This window comes from Lagopus leucura, unplaced genomic scaffold, assembly GCF_019238085.1.
Source record: "Lagopus leucura isolate 7727_CA_CO unplaced genomic scaffold, USGS_WTPT01 Super-Scaffold_100001, whole genome shotgun sequence".
NCBI lineage: Eukaryota > Metazoa > Chordata > Aves > Galliformes > Phasianidae > Lagopus > Lagopus leucura.
This window is the reverse complement of record NW_024962262.1, coordinates 97507033-97527960: the sequence shown is the minus strand read 5'-3', so window position 1 is coordinate 97527960 and position 20928 is coordinate 97507033. Positions and strand designations below refer to the sequence as shown.

The window sequence follows — 20928 nt, the reverse complement described above, 5'->3', positions numbered from 1 at the left end:
TGGTGGGTTTCATAGAGCCACATGACAAATGACTCTTTCTTGCTGAGAGAACATCTCCTTCCCCTCCCTTTTCCAAGATCACATGCAGCACATGCCACAACACTCTTCTAAATCACAATAAAATGTGCTATTCATCACAGATGCACTAGTCCCAAAGACATGCCATGAAACCCACAGATGCAACACTCAATAAAACAAATAGTAATACACATATGTCAGAGAGAGACGCGCAGGACAGGACGCTAAAACATCCAGGATAAAAACACTCTTGGGTAATGTATGGCTCTTGTCTCCTGCTCGCTTTACCAAGCTCTCTCAGCTTTAAATTTCAGGACCACTAATTTTCTTATGTAAACTCTGCAAAAATTTCCATGGCCAGCTATGTTTTCGATGCTACTCCTATTTAAGTAAAAGAAAAAGCCACTAAGCCTTTTGCTAATGCAACACGAAATTTGCACAGTTAAATAACAGTAATTTGAAAAAAAAAAAAAAAAAAATCTGTAATGGAAAAGTTATAAGTTCCTCTATCAACTTTAGTTTGCCTGCTTGAGAAATATTTTATGGTAGGTTCAGTATGAACATTTGGAAGAAGTAATATTACATGTGTGCAGGCACAGTCAAGTTAATATTGATATTGCACGAAGAGACTAAAGCGTAGATGAAATAGAAACGAAAGTGTGAGTGCTTAAACAGTTAATAGCACAAAGCACATTTATTTATTAAAAAATGGACAGGCATCCATGCACAGTGCATCTATATGCATCCACTCAGCCTTAATGAAATACTTTCACTATGCATTAAAAGTAGCCATCTTTCAATCATTCAGAGCTGTCAGAATGCAGCCTTTTTTTTTTTTTTTCCTCTCTAAATGGGGTTGTAGATACACTCTTTGATAGCTAATATGTCTGTGGCTCATCTGGCTTTTGAATCTAAGGTAAGTGGATAAACTGCAGCAATTCAAAAAGAAAGGGAGGAAGAACAATGACTTAAAGAAAATTTGTTATATGTGTTTAGGGAGAGTTGAATATAGTGTTCTTCCTTCTGTTCTTGTCCTTGCAGTCTGTAGGTAGCAGAGGGATTTGACCATACAAAAAGCGGGCTCACCTTTGGCTCTAGACCAATCCCAGAGAATTCCAGCCCACAGAATCTGATACTCCAGCTCATATTTAGTAGCCGAATGTCCTGACTAACTCTGTTGGTATGACTCAGCATGAGCAGGAGAGCCAAACCCCAGCCCTGAATGATTTTGAAGGTTAGGAGTATGTCAAATGGACTCTAAGAAGTAGCTGTTTCTGGCTTCTCCAGAGAAGCATGAGATGATGCTACCTGAAGTAAAGCTACTTCTTTTGAATCTTCTGATTATTTTTTCTTAAACTGCTGTCCAGTCCGAATGGGAATACTTCAATATCATTTTCCACTAGTTTTGTCCCTGCAAATTATGGTCTGAAGCAGAGATCTAATTCTGATTTTCCTATTATTATTGATTGCAATGTTGCTATTCTGTCAGTGATCAAAGAATTCAAAGAGGATTGGATCCAACGGGATGCTCATATCCCAAGTATGACATGGGCACACGGTTGAGAGCTGGCCTAGTTGGTCCTCATAGTGCCTGTGCCCCAGCTTGGTGGGAATTCCTGCAGCAACACTTAAAAACATACAAACTGGCTTGACAGCATTTCACTTTGGCACAGTGAGTTCCAAACAAAATGTGGGGCATGCTTATCTTTTGCACATGCTGTCTTTTATAAGGTAATCTGTTGGCATCAGAGGATGAAAACCATTGTAAAAGGGAAATTGTGAAAAAGAAGTATGTTCTTCCAGCTGGAGTCAGCTGACTCTAATCCGCTCTAATATTTTAGTTTGATTTCCTCAGGAAATGAAGCCTAGCTGATAGAATGCATCAATCTGTTTTTTCCATGTGTTGTTCCTCCCAACCAATTTCAACCACATTTTAAAGAGGGCGGAAAGCTGGAAAGTGAGTTTGCACCTGTATGGTTCTTAATAGCTGGTGATTAGGTAATGCCTCCCTCTGTCCAGAGGGGAAAGGCACCTGGCGGCAGCCAGCCAGGCCAAACAGTATCTCTGTTTTGCACTGCATTGTGCATTTTGGTCAACTAGAAAGCGAGTATGCACTTCTGGACTACCCGCAGCAAACAGTTTATTTTTGCTGCAGGGGATGTCATAGGGATAGGATGGGATCTGGTCATGAGAAGGCAGGCCTTGTAATTTCTGTTTGCAGAGCAGCTTGCTCTAAAGCAGTCTAAAAAGGAATACTGCTGGAGTGGTGTTACTTCTTTAGTGGCAAGAATCCTGCATGCCTTTCCTACGCATGCGTTGTCTCTCCTTAGTTTTCTAGGGGGATTCATAAGGAGACTCTCTGTCCACATCTTTGACTCTGGACATACTTTCCAAGACAAATATATATATTTTTTTCTTCATGTTTTTAAGATTTGTGTAGAAGATCTAGGACAGACTGGATATTTAATGAGAACAGCTGTTGCTGCCTGTTCCACCTGTGAGTACTTTTCTCCTCGAGCTCCTATTACTAGATCAGTGGTGAGGACCCAACCCCTTTGCATCTTCATCAGCCTTTCTCCTTCCTCGCTTGCAGGCCGGGCCCTTCATTAACTGAAGTTTCCTCAGGTTTTGTGAAAGCTACTGAAGGCCCCGTGGGAGCCTGGACTCCTGCCTGTGGCCATGCATGTGGAGGGATATTTTGCCTGTTGGCTTCTGCCTGAACTTTCAGCCTTTGAGAGCCTCGCCTGTGGGTGGCTAAGCAACGTTTGTGATGTGTAAATTGTGATTGTTATCTCCTAGCGGTGACATCCAGGCTGCCATGACAACCATGGTGAGGGCACAACGTGGCCCAGGAAGGGCCGCCAGGCCGGGGGGCAGTTTGCCTGGACTGCCACCTCGCAGTGACTTCTCAAAGGCCACACAGTGTCTGTGTCCCCAGCTGCAAAAGGAGGCCTTTTTTTTTGAAATGCTTGGAGAGTGACTGATGAAAAGCCCTGTGCGAATGTTAAGTAGTACTTCATTACTGCTGCTCTTCTCACCAGAGGCAATGATTTCAGGGGGCAATGAAGCTACAGGAGCTAATTACTCCTTGGGAAGAAAGTTCATCTTGTGTAAGGTAGGAGGAACCTGTGTTTGAAGGGAGAGGGGTTGTGGGAGAAACCTGGTGTTAGCAAACAGTGGCTTTGCAATCTGGATTTCCTACACAGAGTGATTCCTTCTGGTCCCTCTGAAATTGCACGGAAGTCATGGGAAATCCAGCAAAGATTAATGCAGCCTGATATATGCTATTTGTCCTGGAGGCCTTGGCAGCTCTGTAATTACAGTCAGTGTGCCTAAGTCCCTCTCTGGCCCCCTGCGTACCACCTGGTGGTGCCACCAGCATCAGAGAGACCCTGGATTTGGGACCTGTCAGGCAGAACTCCACTGAGAAATCAAACCTGCCCCTCTGCATTTCTCACTGCAGCGATGAGGAGTGCTGTCCTCCTTTGCTAAATAACTTCCCCATGTCAGATGGAGCCTTAGGGACTCTTGAGCCAAGCGTGGCTCATAGACTTGTGATCCAAGAGAGATGTTTTCAGGGGAAAGAGAGAGCCATATTTCTATAACGTGTGTGTATATATATATATATATATATATATATATATATATAAATGAAATAAATGAGCAGGCTTGCAACACTAGGTGGCAGAGGTGGGATCTTTTCTGCTCAGAGCACTGTCCTATAAGGCATTGCTTGTTTAAGTACAGTCGCATTTAGTTGGAGCTGCAGGAGAGAGACAGAGAGATTCTCTGTGTTTACAGCCAGTGCAGGCTACGGCGAGCATCTAACCTGGCCCCCCTTCCTCCCACACTTGGAAGGGAGAGTGCGAGGTTGTTTGGGAATCTGGCCACTGCGGGTCAGCCCTCCCTGTGACTGGATTGCCAGAGCTGGTAGAGCAGAGCCCAGGGGGACTGAAGGGAAACACACATCCCGTTTTATTTGAGAGGGGAAGAGGAGAAAAAAAAAAAAAAAAAAAAAAAAAGAGAGAAACTGAGAGAGGAGGGAAGAGACGGAGAAAAAGGCAGAGGAAGCGGAGCGAGTGAGAGAGAAGCATGAGGACCTACTGGCTGCACAGTATCTGGGTGCTGGGATTCTTCCTGTCCCTCTTCTCCTTGCAAGGTATGTGATGAGTTCTTTCTTGCAACCTCCGCAAACCCCTTTGCTTGAATTGAGGCTGATGGACTGAGGGTGAATGGAAACATGGAGCTGGAAGCTGGAGCTATTTAGATTCCTTTCTTATTCCCCCCCCCTCCCCCCCCTCACCCATCAAGCCTTCCCCCCCCCTCAGGAAATAATAATAAGCCAAGGAGAGATCGTTCTCAGTGAATCCTATGGTTAGAGGACATTGCATGTGACTGACTTTGCTGCTGTATTTATGCTTTTGCAGAGGGGGAGCTGGAGAGGGGGGGGAAAGAGAAGATTTGCAAAGGTAGAGAGGGGTAGGTTAATGTGGGTATCCTTTTCATCTACAGTCAGTGTTCCTCAGCACTCTGGGGCATGAGTACTGATGCTTCAGGATTCCTCACCTTCCTAAGGAGATCAGTGTTAAGTTTCTTCTTTTTTTTTTTTCCTGTCTTATTTTATTTTGGTATTTTGGTTTTGCTGGTGAAGGGAAGAGGCTAATTAGAGGATCCTCAGTGCCTCTTTGCAAAAACATTGTCCTTCCCTTCCTCCAGGGAAAAAAAAAGAAAAAAAAGGAGGAAAAGACGGGAGAAGGAAATTTGTTGGGTATGGGATTTTGTTCAGTGGAGAATTGCCAGCTGGGTTTCTTTCTTCAAGAGCCAAGTGTGAGTACAGAATTTAGTTAGAAGTGATGACAGACGTGCTAGCTGGTTTTGAGATGCTTTCTGTAAACAGGAGTTAAGGGTTAATGCATCCCGTGCTGTATGTATAAATACACATCACACATGCACATATAATCATAGCCCTGCAAATCACAGCTTGTGCATGATCCAGGCTCACTCACACGTATCAGTGGTCCCATATACCCCTGTGCACATACACACTCATGAATATAGCATGGAAGATGAATAAACTCGCTTTGGCACATATAGTTCTAGCTCCTGAGCTCCAGTTCCTGGAGTGCCAGTCTGCTGCTCTCTCGCTCACATTTGCTCTTCCTCACTCCATCCTTTAAGCCTCTCCTTGTGCCTTCTCTTCATCCTGCGCACTGGTTTTGGTGGCTGCTTGCACATCCTATGCCTGTCCTGCTGCACTGGTCTTGCAAGTGCATGTACATGTAAACGGTACATTTCTGCCCTGTGTATATGCACCTATCTGGCTCCTGCCTTGCACGGTCTTGCATTCACAGCATCTTGCATGCATCTTGAGGGGATCTCTCTGCGACTGCCTTCACCTCTCACACTCCTGTGCACACTGTGATGTATGGAGGGATGCCCAGTCACAGTATTCAGCCTTTTTCCTCATACTTCTGCACAGTTTCACATTTGCTGTTCTGTGTCCACTAAGCAGATCACGCAGGCGTGCTCCTTGTTACACATGTTCTTTCTGTTGCAGACTCGTGCTTACCTGTCACTACTGTGTGCATTGCTGCAAAATCCCTCAGTTTCTCCCTCTTTCTCACATTTACCAAGTGTTTCCTGCCACACAACCCTCTCTTCCTCTGTCTCTGCATTGCATACACATGCTTTTCCACTGTCACATATATTCACTCAAATTTGCACACTTTGAATCATGAATCTAGCCCCTGCACCTCCTGCCTGCTTTCCTCTGTGAAGTAGCTGATTCTGACAGGCTCAGAGGATTTCCTCCAGCACACAGGGTGCACACAGGGTGACAGGACACCAGTAGTTGCATACCACAAATAGTGGCTGTCAGCAGTGTAGTTGGGGAGCTGCTGTGAACTTCCCTCTGCTCTGGAATTGTGGAATCACTGAGGTTGGAAAAGATCATCTAGTCCAACCATCAGCCCATCCCCACCGTACTCACTAAACCACATCCCTCAGAACCCCATCTACCCATGAGCACAGACCTCTCAAGGAAGATGGATGCTGGCTTTGAGCGCTGCTCCTCTCTGATACTTGTTCCCTAGCCTGCAATCAGTGCTGCTTTTCTTTGCACTGAGTTAGAAGCTTTCCTTGAACTGCAACCAGAGCATCCCAATCCTAGCACAACTGGTTGCTGCTTGAGAGGTCTGGGGTGCTCTTTCCTGAGAGGTCTGTGCTCATCCTTTCCAATATGCAGCTTATGCCAGGTTTGGGGGCTGTGTTACCTTCTATCTTAGTGAGTTACCATTGCCACAGCTGGGACAGAAAACATCAGGGAAGGTCCCTGCGTGGCTCTTTCACCAGGAACCCTCTGAGAAGGCAGAGACAGCACAGTTGCCCTCTCTGGGTTTTCAAATGGGACTGGGGATGCGGGAGATGTCACAAGCTAAGAGTTGCTGCTTCTCCTGCTGCTTCTCGTTTTCCCAAACTTCAGATGTGGTATAAACTAGCCCCGTTCTACTGCTGGTTCCAGTTCAGTGCTTTCCCTTCCCACAGCTGGGAGTGAGGAGATGGGGAAGCAGGGACATTAGGGCTGCAGATAAGGTGCACAGTACATCACAAGCAAGCCCAAAACCATCTGAAGGAGTTAAGAATAGGAAAGTATTGTGTCCCTCTGTGTTTGTTGTTGTCGTTTGTGGTTTTTTTTTTTTTGGGTTTTTTTTTTGGTTTTTTTTTTCTCATTTAAAAGAGAAAGACGGCCGGGAGAGGGGGGTGTTGTGGAGAGCCACTTATTTCAAATTAATTGGCTTTCAGTGAAAGCGTGATAATGAGCCCGGTACGTTTCTGTGACCCTGCTGAGCACGGGTTTTGAACACTTGCCCTAGAGAACCACAGCACCGGCTGTGACAGGCAGTGACCCCGTCTCCACTTCCAAGCGCGTTTCCCTCCGGAGCCAGGCAGCTGTGCCTGGAGCTGCCCCAAACTTGCCAGCGCCTTCTCTTCCTCACCGTCCGCTTGGGGGTGTACCGGGGGAACGCTGAAGGAGCTTCTGGCCGCCTCCTGCCCGCCTAAGGCCACCGGGCACGGAATGATGAGGAGGAGGGAGGCTGGTGCTGAGCTGAGACTGGGTAATAGCAAGGGATGGAGGATGGGGGGAAGCGTGACGGAGGCTGCCAGGAGACCTACGGGCTGCACTGTGCCGAGGGACGAGGCAGCCTCCAAGCAGCTCTGCTGGGGACGTGCGATGGGATGCCTGTCTTTGCCTGAGGGGCATAGGAACTTGAACCCCCGTTCCCCACGGGCTCGAGGTTCTGATTGCTGCCCGGAAGAGCTACGTTTTCTTAACCCAGTGCCTCAGGCTGCGTGCTGCCGCATCTCCGCGCTGTCCTGGAGGCAGGTGGCTGGGGGGTGGCCGGCCGCTGTCCCGGTCCTCCTGCCCGGCGCTGGGAGGAGCAGAGCAGCCCCGGGCTGCCAGTGGGTGGGAACTGCTGGTGGCATGCTGCAGCTCTTCCCCTGAAGGGGTCCGTCTCTTAGCTCGGTGTGCCTGTAGCTTCTGATAAGGGTCAGACTCTCGGATCGAACTTGGAAGCTGGATTTCCCTTCTTTTCCTCATCCAGCCCCTCCTTCACTCCCTCCCTCTTTCCCCCCCTGAACAAAACAACAACAACAAAAAAAAACACGACTCAAAATGTGGTGTGCGAGGGTGAGAAGGAGAAGCAAATTATTTGTGTCTATCAGAAATTGCATCTTGATCACTTAAAATAACTTCTTACTGTTTTCGCTTTTACCTCCTATTACTCGAAATTAACCGAGCTGCCTATATGAGAAGTTCTGTTTTCCCACCTGAGATTTTTATTTAAGAAATGAATGCCTTTAAAATTACACATTTGCTTCACATTGAAAATTCTTCTAAATAAAATCCCCTTGAGAAATAGCAGCTGTTTCAAATCTACAATTCACTTCAGAAAAAAAAAAAAATTATTCCATCTTATTTTAACCAAACCCTGCCCCCCTCCCCCACCCTTCCACCTCATTGTTTAATTGCAGATTGGTGGTGTTGTTTGGTTTTTAAATTATTAGAATCCTTCCATTTTGCCAGTTTGTTGAAGTAGATGCTTTCAGAAATGTTGTGCGGAAGTGGTCTGCATGGTACAGGTGGCATTTATTTATAGTGCATTTTTTGAGTTGCTCAAGGGTATTCATAAATGGAGAAATGAATCTGTAAGAAATCAGAGGCACTTGGGTAAGTGGAGCACATGCCTTGGGTTGGTATGCGGTACAAATGTTATCTGTGAAGTCTTGTGCTTTATAATGTTAGTGGGCAATGTGGGTGTGAAAAATGATGTGTTTGTTAATGCGCAAGGCTTGTGCAATCTATATGGATGGAGGCATGTACCCAAGTGTTTCTGTGCTGATAATGTGTAATGGATGGGGAGAACAGAGAGAGGAGGAGAAAGAATGTATGTGTGTGCTAGGAGTGGTGCGGTAGTATTTGTGTAACAGCTGTGCAGTTGGGTAATGTTGAAACTGGAGAGAAAAGTCCTTACTTTCCCTCCTGGTTTTCTTCCTCTTTCCAGCTCTTTCAATCAACTGGGGCAGGTGAGACTCTGATGTGATAGACTGTATTGATGAGGAAATGATTCAGTCCACTGCTTTGTGCTTCCTTAAATGATGAAAAGGTTCAATACCTAAAAAAGGAAAAAAATGCTTTCCTTGTAGGTTTAAGATGAGAAAGAGGCAGAAAAGGTTCTGTATCTGCAAAGAGGGAACACTGAAAGGATATCCCAAATGTTACTTCTGGTCCTATTCCCCTATTTGCAACCTTTTGGGTTAATGTTTGCCACACCAATAACAACCCATTTCCTGTTAAAAATCTGAGCATTCTTCTACACGTTCAGAGAGCTTTATTATAATATGTAGAAATTTGCTTCCTCTTACTTCATGAGATATCTCCTCTTGTAAGGGCTTTACTAGTTGGGTGATAAAAGCCCTGATCCCTATGTTTATGGGAGCTCCTCTGCAGCCTGTAAGCACCCGCACGTGTGGTAGTGGTCTAAGGAGGACAAAATCCTTCAGGAGTCCCTCCTTGCACTTCTTTGTCATCCCACAAGCATTGCAGCCCCTTCTGATCAGGGTGAAGAACATGGCTGCTGTCATCCTATGTTGATAGCAAAGCAAGTGCTTTGAGAGTTCGCTTCCTTGTTGTGTGCCTCTTGTAAGCCTTCAGGTGCTCCTTGCCTTGCTGGTAGGGATCATCTCCATCACTCAACAGATTCATTCTGTACAAGACCAATTTACCTAAGTAATGGGTGAAAGCAGTGATATTAACATGTGGGCCCAAGTGCGGCAGTGACTGGGGGCTCTGCACAGGGGCCTTCTGAGGTTGATGCGGCAGTACCACCACACTACCTATGGACCTGTGTGCTGTACCGTGAAAACAGACTAAAAAAGGTGATCATGAGTATATGAAAGAGAAACTGCCTCTTCTGGGCAGATCTGAATAGCTTATGGGCTTGATGTGGAGGAAGATTAGCTGGGATTGCTAAAGGATGGAATAATTTCATGATCAAGTGAAATCTGCAGTGGAAGCAGAGAAAGGCATCACAGAAGAGTCTGGGGTAAATCTTCTGTATGTGCCTTGGAATATGCAGGCGTGTGCTTTGCAATAAATGGTCCCCCTCATGTGCAGTATGGCTGCTGGGAGGATGCTGTCTGTGGGTCCTGTAGGGAGCTTGATCCTCTTCCTCTTCAAGATCCCTTTTCCTTAAAGAACTGTGCACCATAGCTCTGTGTGCTGCTCAGGCTCAGTCAGCAATGTTTTTGACAGCTGATGTGCTCTTCCTGCTGTCATTTTTATCTGGGGTAAAATGAAAAATACCAAGCACAGCACAGACCGTCTTGTCCCACTGTGATAAGGAATAGATAAGGGCAAGATGAAGATCTGCGGGGGCGAGCATGTGAGACAAAGCCCTCTCCTGGTGTCAGGGAAGGGCAGAGATCCCTGCATACAGTACGGAAAGAAGAAATGCTGGGGATGTGATTCTTATAGGAGTGGGTGGGGAAAAAAAGAGAAATTCAGGCTCGGTTCTGTGCTATGCTATTGCTCTGTGGTTCCTAAAGGGCTTTAAACAGGAGGACTATGGGATCTGGCGTAAGTGCTGGGTATACTGGAAGCTGAGGAGTTTCCCCGTGATCTTCTTCCAGCAAGTTGCCTTCCAGTAAGGCAGTATGGCCCTGCCCATCCCAGTGGAAGGAAAGGGAGCAGCAGGGGGATACGGCTGATTTCTCTGAGCCAAAGGGGGAATATTCTTCCTTGCTGAGGTGAGCAGGGCCTTACAGTGAAGTGTCCTGCTGACCATATCTGCTCTGTCAACGCCTCTGGGAAAATTTCTTTACTGAGAAGAGAAAGGCCCTTTACCTTCAATTTGTTTACTGTTTACTCACAAGTACAGAAAAAGATTTTGCTCTGGTTTGCAGCTGTAGGGGTACTGGGCTTTGAATGACATTTCAGGAAGATGATGGCTTCAGAGGAAGAGTCTTAGCTTGAAACAAATGGGAGTATAACTGGATCTGCAAGTTCACAGGTGGGGCTTTTGTGGTTCCTATGTTATACGAAGCATACTATAGAAACTCCCTTGCAGATGACTTTTCCTTTAAACCTGGTCCTTTAGTGTCTGCCTCCGTGCGCTCTCATGGCTGCATGTTTCCTGGTGTCTCTGAGATTTGGTAGAGCCCTCCTGAGAACATGGTGGGCATCTCCCTTCTCTGGAGATGTGCACTTGGCTGTTGGGGGGAACACGTGGCAGGTAGAACAGAAGCAGTGTAATGAGGGAGGGAGTAAGGAGGGGGACGAATGGAGGGCTGTGGAGTTTCCCATCCAGGTAATTCAATAGCATATCAGCATGCAGCCACTGGGGTACAAGTATGCAATGTAAGTGCGTAATCACAGCTCCTTCCCCTCTGTCCCTTAGCACTTGTATTGATGGCAAGTTGTAGGCTGGAACTAATGAATCCTTGCAATATGCTGGGACAATAACTATTAACTATTGTTAATATAGAACTATTGTGCTTCTATGCGTCCTCTGGCTGCTGCACATACATGGAGCCTGGATGTGCTTGGTTCTGTAGTTTGTTGACCCAAAGCTACACTGTGATTGGGAGCCTGGGACATTCTGGCTCCTACCCTCGTGGCCAGTGCCTACTGCATGCATGGGGTTTGATGAAGCTGACCGTCTGGATGTATATTTGAGTGTCTGACAAAGCAGGGATTTGCTTAGGGGGAGAACGAGTTATTTCAAGGGGCATCAGTGGATTTTTGTTGTGTGAATTTGTTTAGACTTGTGCTACTGTGACTCCGTCTACTTGTATGAGTACTTTGTTTGCCTTGTAAAGCTATTTTGTTGTACAGTGGGTTCACTTATTTCACAATATCCAGTTCTATTCATGCCTGTATATGTGGTCTGTATGCGAAGATCTGACCAGAGCCTTTCAGTATACCCTCCTTGGCTTTTAGGGGGATGTGTGTGACAAGTAAGATAGTCATAAATGGGTGTGTTTATGTGCATGTGACAAAAAATGTTTAAGTTGTGTAGTATAGATACTTGTGCCGTGTTAACAAATGTGGATCAGGGTTGCGTTTGCTGCAAGGGAGGAGTTGTGAAATGTTAGTTCAGTAGGTGAATGTAGCAAGATTAGTGATATCTGTGTAGCTGTGTATGCTTCTGGAGTGACCATTATTCATAGCAGATTTGCATCCTATCTTGACATGGCAAGAGATTGTTGCAATGAAACAGAAGCATTGCTGTGGCTACACCTTCTCATCTTTCTGATAGCTTCAATGTAAGATGGTCACTTAGTCATGCTCCATTCACCTGGGCATGAAATACAGTGTAGAGAGTGAAGAGGACGCGCTTGACTCCTACAGTTTCATGTGAGAGTTCTGGAGAATAGAGGATGAAGGGAAGCTTTCTTGCACATGTAAACCGTGCAGTTTTAGGCACTGACACACAGCTGAACCAACCACCAATCTTGTTTGTTTTGTTTTGCAACATATGAGTAAAAGATTCCTGGGCTGGATGCAATGTCAATGGGTAAACCAGCAAATCTGTATTTTGACTGTGACTGCAATAACATGGTTTTGCTAGTTTAGCTGCATCAACAGCAAGGACTGTGTCCAGCAGAACTGTGTATTGTCATTGTGTCAAGTTAAGCCAGCTGAGTAACAGTCTGACCGCAGGCATACCCCTACGAAGGGTTTTGTGCTTAAGGATATGTTATATAAGCAAGTGGTTTGTCTGGAAGAGTCTTCATGCCAGAGCTGTGTTATGCGTTTTGCTAACACTAAATTCTTAGTTTAAAAAAAAAAAAACAAACAAAACATAACTCCAGCCAAAGTGGTGTAAGGACTGGCTGTAGCCTAAGCCTACTGAGAGAGGGAAGGTGAGAAAGCAGCAAGAGAGCTGATGTGAAGGTAGAAGCTTTCTTCTCCTTTTCCAAGTATCTTGGGTGCCTGCTCTTGACTGGTTTGTGTACCCCCAGCAGCCAGAGGACAATAACAGATCAGGTTGTTAAAAACAACAACAACAAAAATCAAGTTCATGCTGCAGCATGAGCTAAATAAGCTGTGGCATTACCCTAAAGGGACCTGAAGCTCAGGTCATCAATGCAGTCATCTTTCTTCTCTTCTGTGTGCTTAGAAGAAAGGCAGAAAAGACTATTTTGACTGGCCTCGCTCTGTCTTGCTGTAAAGCTTTGTGGCTTCAGGCTTTCTTTCAGGCTTCAAGGGAGCTCTCATAGCCCCTGCTTGCAGGCTCTGCTCATCCCCTGATTAACCTGAAGTTTCTGGTCTCTTTCTCTCTCCCTGCTGCCCAAAACAACACAAAAATATGAAACAGCCCAAGCTGTCCTTGATGCTGAGGTGTTTCTCAAGCTGCTGTGGAGGAGGAACAGTGATGAGAGAGGTGCTGTGGAGACAGAACACTTTGAATTCCAGCCCTTTTTTTGCCGTGAAGCAAAGATCCTTAGAGCATCATCTTTGAGATTTGTGCAGACCTGGGTATGCTATGTGAGAAGAGGCTTTGAAATTGTTGCAGGTGAAGACTTGGGAGGATCTTGAACATCTAAATGAGCACTTTTTGTGGAGTTGGCATCTCTTTGGGATGCCTCGGCTACCCCACCAACGCCCTGGGAGCTGGTAGGAACACTGGCACGTTTCTTTCTGAACCCTGCCTGAAGTTCACCAGAAATTTGTTAAAGCAAACCAAATGGTTCTGCAGAATAGCTCTGCCTCTCTGAATTGGTGTTTCTCTGAGAAAAAGAAAAAAAAAAAAAAAGGGTCCTGTTGGAAAAATTCCAACTCATGTTTCAAGAACAGATTAAGTCACAAGTGCTTAAAGGCTTTCTTGTGATGTGGTATCTGCTCTCATAAGATTATATCGAAGTCTCAACTATCATCTAAAACAAAAGTTCTGAAAATGGTGGCCTCCATAGTTGCGATGAAAAATTCAAAAATATAACCGGTGTGCAGTCAGTAGTTGGTGTCTGTCTTGAGCCTGCATCAGTTAAAAGAGCATCCTTTAGGATTTGTCACTTGTTTAACTTCTCTGGGATGTTAGGCCAGATCTCCAGGTAACAACAGTTTGGTTTTCAACACAGATGACAAAGAATGTGGTTGTCCAAGGATTAGATACCATTTCTGAGGACAATGCTCAGAGAAACCACCGTTGGCATATATCCCTCAGTGTCTTCAAAATAGGAACAACATTTTTTATGGACACTGCTTGATGAGACTGGAACCATAGGAGCACGGAGGGTTGGAGCTTGGTGATCCTTCAAGTTCCTTCCAACCCACGTCATTCTATGATTCTGTGATTCAGGTTATGGCTTGTGTTTGTGGTAGTGGTTATATTTGTTTCCCTGAAAAGGCAGGGAATTGTAAAACTTGAAAATAACAGAGCCAATTCACAAGCAGTCTCCTTCAAGTTTTAAAAGCCCTGAAGATCATCTCCATCAGTTTTGGAGTTGGATTTCTTTGAAAGAAACCCAGCTGCTGTTACTGCGGTGGGGATGTGTGTGGTATGGGATTCGTGTCCAGTAGCTATGCTGCCTCTGGACCAGAGGGTGAACACGTTTGTGTGTCTGTGTGTGCATGGCATATGTGGGGCTTGTGCTGTGATCACTGGAATTACAGTCTAGCCAGATAACGAGCTGTTGTTGTTTACTGCACTTGGTTCCGGGCACTTCAATTCCGGAAAGATGTAAACAAAATTAGAGGGAATTCAGAGGATTGCAATGAGAACGATTAAGGGGCTGGAGGGACTGACTTATGAGGAATGCTTGTGAGAGCTAAATATATAGCTGTTTGGCTAAATGACTAAAGAGGAGCTATGCTAATGATCTAGGCATGCTGGGAAGGCGTGAAGAATTCTATAGTGTGGACTGAGAGCTAGAAGTGTCTCGTGGTACAAAATTTGGAGGAAGGAAGAGGGGAAAGAAATTGCCAAGAGAGAAAAATACTTAATAGGAAGAAGGAGATTAGGTGGTGAAATAGCTTTGTTAAGAAATGTGGTGGAATTGCTGTCATTTGAGATATCTGAAGTTTGGCTGGGCAGAGCCCTGGAGAATAATCCATGCACTACAAGCGTGAAAAGGTCCCTTGAGAGACAGTCTAGATGCCTTAATAGATTTTTATGCTGTCATTAATTTCTGAATCACAGTTAATACTTCCAGTCTCACAAAGAACCATATTCTTTAAAGCATGTTACTTTCTTGCCTTGTGTTATTCCTGCTGTGACATAGATCCTGGCCCAAAACAGACTCATGAGGAAGTCTGCTGCTGTATTAACTAAATAATAATGATAGAGTATTAACTGCTTAGCTCCCAACACTTTTCCCACCTTCTTTCCTTTAATATTGGTGGGTTTGGTTTTTTTTTTTTCAGATAGGTAGGCAGAGGAAGCCTCCTGGACACACAGTAAGGTGACAGCTCAATATGTGTGGCCATACCTTTATTCTGTCAGATGTATTAGACTTTGCCAGGTTTCCTGTTACCATCTCACGATACATACATCCGTTGCTGTTTTTTCTTTCTCACATCTTTTTAGGATGGCTGAGTAAGTGAAGAAGTTTCTCAGGGCTCAGAAGCTGATTGTGGTTGAGCTTGTAGCATTCCTGGTGTGTCACTGGAGCTGAGGCACACCAGTACCACCTCTGTACTCATGAGGGAGACAGGTGAAACAAGATAGTAGGATTTGATTGGTGGAGGGAAAATCAGCCAACTGTTTTGCTCTTATATTGCTCATAACAGGAAGTGAATAGTGAGAACTAGATAGGTGTTGTTGGCCACTCAGTTTAACACTTATTTCAGAAGAGAATAGCATGAGTTGAGACGGAGTCGTGCAGTAGTCACTAGGGCTGGTCCACCAGCCCTAGGTCACTAGCTGGCTGACACCAAGGACTCTGAGAGGCAAAAGGTGATGCAAGATAAGTGGAACAGCCAGGATATGTGCTATGGATCATCCAGACTAAAGATTACTTGTGCCATGGATGCCGACCCAGAGAGAGTTCATCATACTTTATTAGCTCAGGTACCGGAGTACGCAAATTGCAATCTGTTTACTGGGCAGGAAAGCAAGGAGTACATGCATGCAGTACAGACTGGTACGTGTTGCTGGATCTGTGCAAAGCAGTTCAAAAGTCTCAGCAGCGCATCCTAGCAGTGCTGAGGATCAGTGTACAGAGACAGCTGAAGTGGGCTGGAAACTGATGTGTCTTAGCTTGGACTTGGCATTAACCTCAGTATGTGCAAGGCAGTTGTTGGTAATGACATCTCTACTCTGTGCTCCACAGCAGAGTGGGAGAGCTTGTTAGCTCAGATTCAGTGCAATAGGAGCGTGGTTGGACTCTGGCTCTGAACCAGGGATGAGGAATATGCCCTAGCCTAGATCTGTCTGTGTTGAACTTTTTTTTCTATTTTCCTGCTATAACATCTTTATTGAAACATAGAAGTCCTGGGAAAAAAATGACAGACTTGCTGCTTTGCTTTAGGTAGTGTTAGACTGCCCCGTTCGCTCCAGAGTGGGAAGGCATGAGAAGTTCAGTAAAGGAAGAAAGGGAGAAGATTGGCAACTCCAGAAATGAGAATATATATTGGCAGGGACAGGTTGCTATTGGATGGTAAAGGTGCACGTTCATGAAGATGAGAGCTAGAAATCAAAGGCTCAAAGGCCAACGGACCCAACTCTTTTCTAGATACTGTTTAGGCAGTGTGTGTGCCCTCTAGTGGCATAACTCACTGAGGGGAGATAAGAGAGCTACTGCAGCTATCTTCAGTCAAAGGTGGTATCTGCCACTTAAAAAGTTAGCCAAGGTTTGGAGCCTGAGGGATAAATGTTCTCCAGTCCTCGCTTGCTGCAGGGATAGGAGTGGAGGGGGAGAGGTAATTTGTCTAGTAATTGTGTTTGTTGCATGCAGCAAATGGATTCGTTACAGCACCTTTTAATCGTTGTTCCATGGGATTTTGCTAATCTCATTCTAACCTCCGACTGAGTGTTTGTCACTTCACACCCAGACGTTGAGTCAACACATGACACTGTCTCCTTTAGACTCTGTGGTAGCCACAGGGGGCCTTGAAATACACTCCTGCTGCTGGTTGTAAGGAATAGAGCTGTGGGGTTGTGCTCCATGGGTTGCACAAACCGTAACTCCTGTAAGGAGAAGTGACACCCAGAATGCTGAAAGGAAGAGAGTGATTGCTATCAAATTTGCAATTATGTTGCTGTATGCTGAGTTTGGGAAGAAAAATTGAAGACTTTCAAATCCAAAATGTCGAATAACCTAGGCACCCATCCTCTAAAATTCACGGTGTAGATATCTAACAGTAGCACTGTTTAATAGCAGTGTTTACAGGGAGACTCTCTTCCCAAAAAACAAAATGAAAAAGTAATTGGTTTACTTTTTACTTCATTCAGGCATGTGAGTAAAAAGTGGATTGACGCTATTTTAGCAACTACTTTTGATACTGGTTAGAGTTGGTGCTGTAAAAATGATTGCACAAATACACCGAGACAGAAACTTCTTGGATAAATGGGGACATTTAATAAAAACTAGCACTAAAAAGGATTTCTCATGATGGGATGTCCTTTCTGAAGGGAGTGGTGACTGATACAAGCTTGTGCAAATGAGATATTCAGAGATAAGTTTCTGTTCCAAAACAGAATAGGATCTGGTCATTCCATAGTTCAGAAAACACATTAATCTCCAAACTGATCTTCTTTGTAGAAGTGTTTTCTTCCTACCCACATGTTTCTCATCACTAGACACGTTGGAGTCTGAGCTCTATCCCTCCCAGTATTCAGTCATGGGCTTCCGTAGGAGATGAACAAAAAACCTGCACCTGCACATAGAAGCAGGAGGAGAGTTCACACTGCTGAATGCATGTGAGCGCTGTGTCTCTGGTTTGATGCAATGAAGGCCAGTTTGTGGGAAAGCCTCAGCTTCTCATAGCAGATGGCTGAGAAACGGTAGTTGTTTCTGGGAGAAGGGGCACCTGCAGAATGCAGGCCTTGCAGATATTTCAGCAGATGAGCTACCATGAACGTGGAGGTCTACGTTTTACAACCACATTGCCAGTTTCTTGCCCATTTCCCAAAACAAAAGCTTGAAGATGTCCGTATATCAAAGCAGAGTAGTCCAACAGGTTGTATGATACCTACCTTTTGCACCAGGGTTATACTCAGAAGGTACAGCCTAAAGTTGATTGGAAACTCTGAATTCCACATCAGAGTCGAAGCTTTGGTCTGTGGTTTTGTTTGTTGTTCTGTGGTAGAGGGTTACCGAATAACCCTCAAATGTTTGCTTGTTTGTTTTTAATGACAAGCAAGGTCAAAATATAGCTGTTGGGGCTCTGTGCCTACTTTAGGGAGACTCAGTGTACAGTCCTTAATCCAATTTCAGGGAGCAGTGGCTTCAGGCTCAATTTATACCATCTCTGTCTAGGAGGTTGAAAATCTCTCATTTGACTTGCTTGTCCTCTACAGTCTCTGTTCCATCTTGAGACCATGAACATTCTAAGCTGGTGCATTTCCTTAAGGGGGAATTAAAAGGAGAAGAGGTTATAATGCACATGTGTTCTGATCAAAGACAGTTCTGCCCTCCTTGAGTGAGGATACCTTTACCCTTCTGCTTTCTGCTGGCACTGTGAAATTCATTTCTTTCTGGTTTGTTCCTTTTATCTTGGATATTCCTAATGGAGGATTTTCCATCCTCCCTGTGATGTGAGCAAATTCCTTATGGGGTTATGTATGAGGCTTAAGGGTTGCATGAGGATAGCTAGGCATGTTATTTAGCTTGCAGAAATGAGGGAGCTGGTGATAAGAGCGCAAGATGCAAAGCGTCTACCTGGATTCTCAGATCCAATGGTGTCTTGCAGTGCAGGCTGGCAGTTAGAAGAAACAACTTTTCATGTATAATCTTGAGCATCCTTGAGTCACAAATGACTAAAAGACAATAAAATACATATTGCCAGTCTCACATAAACCCTTTTAAAGCTAGAACTGCACTTTCAATTAACTCTACCATATATGGCCAAAGTCGACACTGCATAAAACTTTGATAATTTCACATTTTAAAAATGTATCAGGAAGTCTCATTCATACATCTTCACTGAAAATTTCATGAATTGCACATTTCCTGGTGTTAGATGTTCAATAAACTTAAATAATGTAGCAATTTACATCCAGAAGGTTTGCTTTAAAACTGTAAAGTCTGGCTACTTCTCTTATGGATTGAGAACAGCTCACTCTTTTTATTCCTTCATCCATTAGAATGGACGATTTTGTTCTTCTGAAATTGTATGAGGTCTGTTTTGACCCTTCAGTACTAAAACCCTGGTCTCAGGAAGATATCTGAGGAATATGCATATAGGAAATGAAATATCCCTCTGCTGCGAGCTTCAAGTTGTGTCTTTGTTTCGTGGGCATCAACACTGAATGTAGTCAGAAATCTTCCAGTGAAGCACTTCTGTTATGAATTTTAGTGCCTCCTCATCCAATCAGGAAGTTGAGAGCAGAGCAAGTGTGAATGAAACTAGCTTGTGAAATCTGAGGTTTGTTAACATAAAGCACTTGCCTTGGCAAAGTCATTGCATTTCTGGAAGCATTTTCCTATATGCTAATAAGCTAAGGTGAAGTCTTAGTTTAAGTGGCAATTCTGTCCATTGATGGAGACAAGACAGTTCCTGGAGCACCCTGCTTCTCTCAAGCAGAGTTCTATTTCCACATCCTATCCCTAATTTGGAAAACACTTTTTTTTCCTTTTATCTGACTGATCTCAGGAAAATAACCCAAGATGTGAAGAGAGAGGCTTTAAACAAAGCTCTTTGAAGCCTTCCTCCCTGTCAGTCATCTAATTTGAAGGTTTTTCACAGGAATTCAGTCTTCTCATCCTCCTTGTCCTCAGTGTGATCAAGCTGAGGGTGCAAGAATGTTCTACCATGCACTTGCATTTCCAAAAATGATCGCAATTCTCAGCTGGGAAGTAAGGAGATAAAACTGATCCAAGGTGTTTCTGTCAGTTCTGGGACCGCAGCACTATAAGAAGGTCATCTCAAAATTGTCTCAAACATCTCAGGCAGATTTTCTACTCAAGAGATGGATTCCACTTAGCCATGCAATACTGCTCAGTGACCTTCATCACCAGATATATCCAGGTGTGTAAAAATGCGTGTAATGCATACTGTGCCAACATCTCAACAAAAATAGGTTGGGACTTGATAATCCCATCTGGCCACATACAAATTGAAGGCTAAAATATTTTCCCACTGTAGTGAACTAGATCGGTTGCGGAGCAACTCCTGGAGCACCCCTTCTCTATTTGGGAAGATTTCCCAAGTTCAGATCTTCTTAGGCACGGAAGTAGGCAGTACTGCTGACAGAAAAGGTGAAACAGAGGGCTGTGAGGGGTAGAGAAATGGTTGAAGAGAGGGAGGCTCACTGGTGTCTGTAATGAGATGTAGAAAATGTCTGGGGGAAGGAATAGGGATGCATTTGACAAGCTTTTGAAGCCTTATTTGCTTAATGGGAGCTTCTGCAAAGGCATGGGCTGTGTAAGCCATAAAGAGGAGTTGGCTTCTCCCATGGCCCTTGCAGCTGCACCAGGCTATGATAACAGAAATTAACTTCATCTCCTTTGTCTTGCTATTCAAGTGCCCCAGAATAGTAGTTATGAAAACAGTGCTGTTTAATATTGTCTTTGATCGAGCAATCCAACGGGAGCCCTGGGCTTGTTCTGCTCAGCTTTGTTAGTTTCAGACCCTAAGGCAACAAGCCGTTGCCTTCAAAGCCCAGGCAGGGCTGCGTTAAGTGTGAAGCGCGCAGCAGAAATCCCAGTTTGTCAATTCAAATGGCACTCACCTAGCAGCAATGCCTATGTATTCAAATCAGCAGCAGTGTGGGAAATGGGGCACGTGCAGCTATTCTCCTCTGGAGAGAGCAGCTCTCAGGAGGTGGTAATGATGCAACATATTCAAAAGACCCAAAGGGAAATAATGGAGGGTGGATTTCTCCTGTTATTATTCAGCATTAATACACTGGCTTTTTTTTTTTTTTTTTTTGCATTTGGTGCCTGCTGGCTTCATAGTGCATTTACATCCAGGCAGACTTCAAAGCATGTGCTTGCAGGACAACAGTATCTCTAGAGAAGGAGGTTCCCACTCTTCTCCTCCACCTCTCTGGTGTAAAGGTGCACATCTTTCCCTCAGTTTCCTCTTTCCATTGGTTTTGTGACTGAGGGAGCTAGCAAGAAGCAGCTTTGGAGATGATCACATGTTGCTTCACAAGCAAATAAAATGAAGTCAGTTTCCAAAAACAGAAAGATGCTGGCAGTGGTGTGCCAGGGGCTCATGTGAACCATAAGGGTAAAGGAGTT

General features: G+C 44.7%; 1 protein-coding gene across 1 annotated transcript in view; it reads left to right on the top strand.

Moving 5' to 3' along the window:
* Window positions 1-3780: 3780 nt before the first annotated feature.
* Window positions 3781-20928, top strand: part of LOC122177277 (limbic system associated membrane protein) — a 958414-nt gene continuing 941266 nt past the window's right edge. Inside the window, exon 1 of the mRNA XM_042866491.1 lies at window positions 3781-4177. Coding sequence (XP_042722425.1) covers window positions 4111-4177 — 67 coding nt within the window. The 5' untranslated portion in view covers window positions 3781-4110. The remainder of the gene's footprint in view (window positions 4178-20928) is intronic.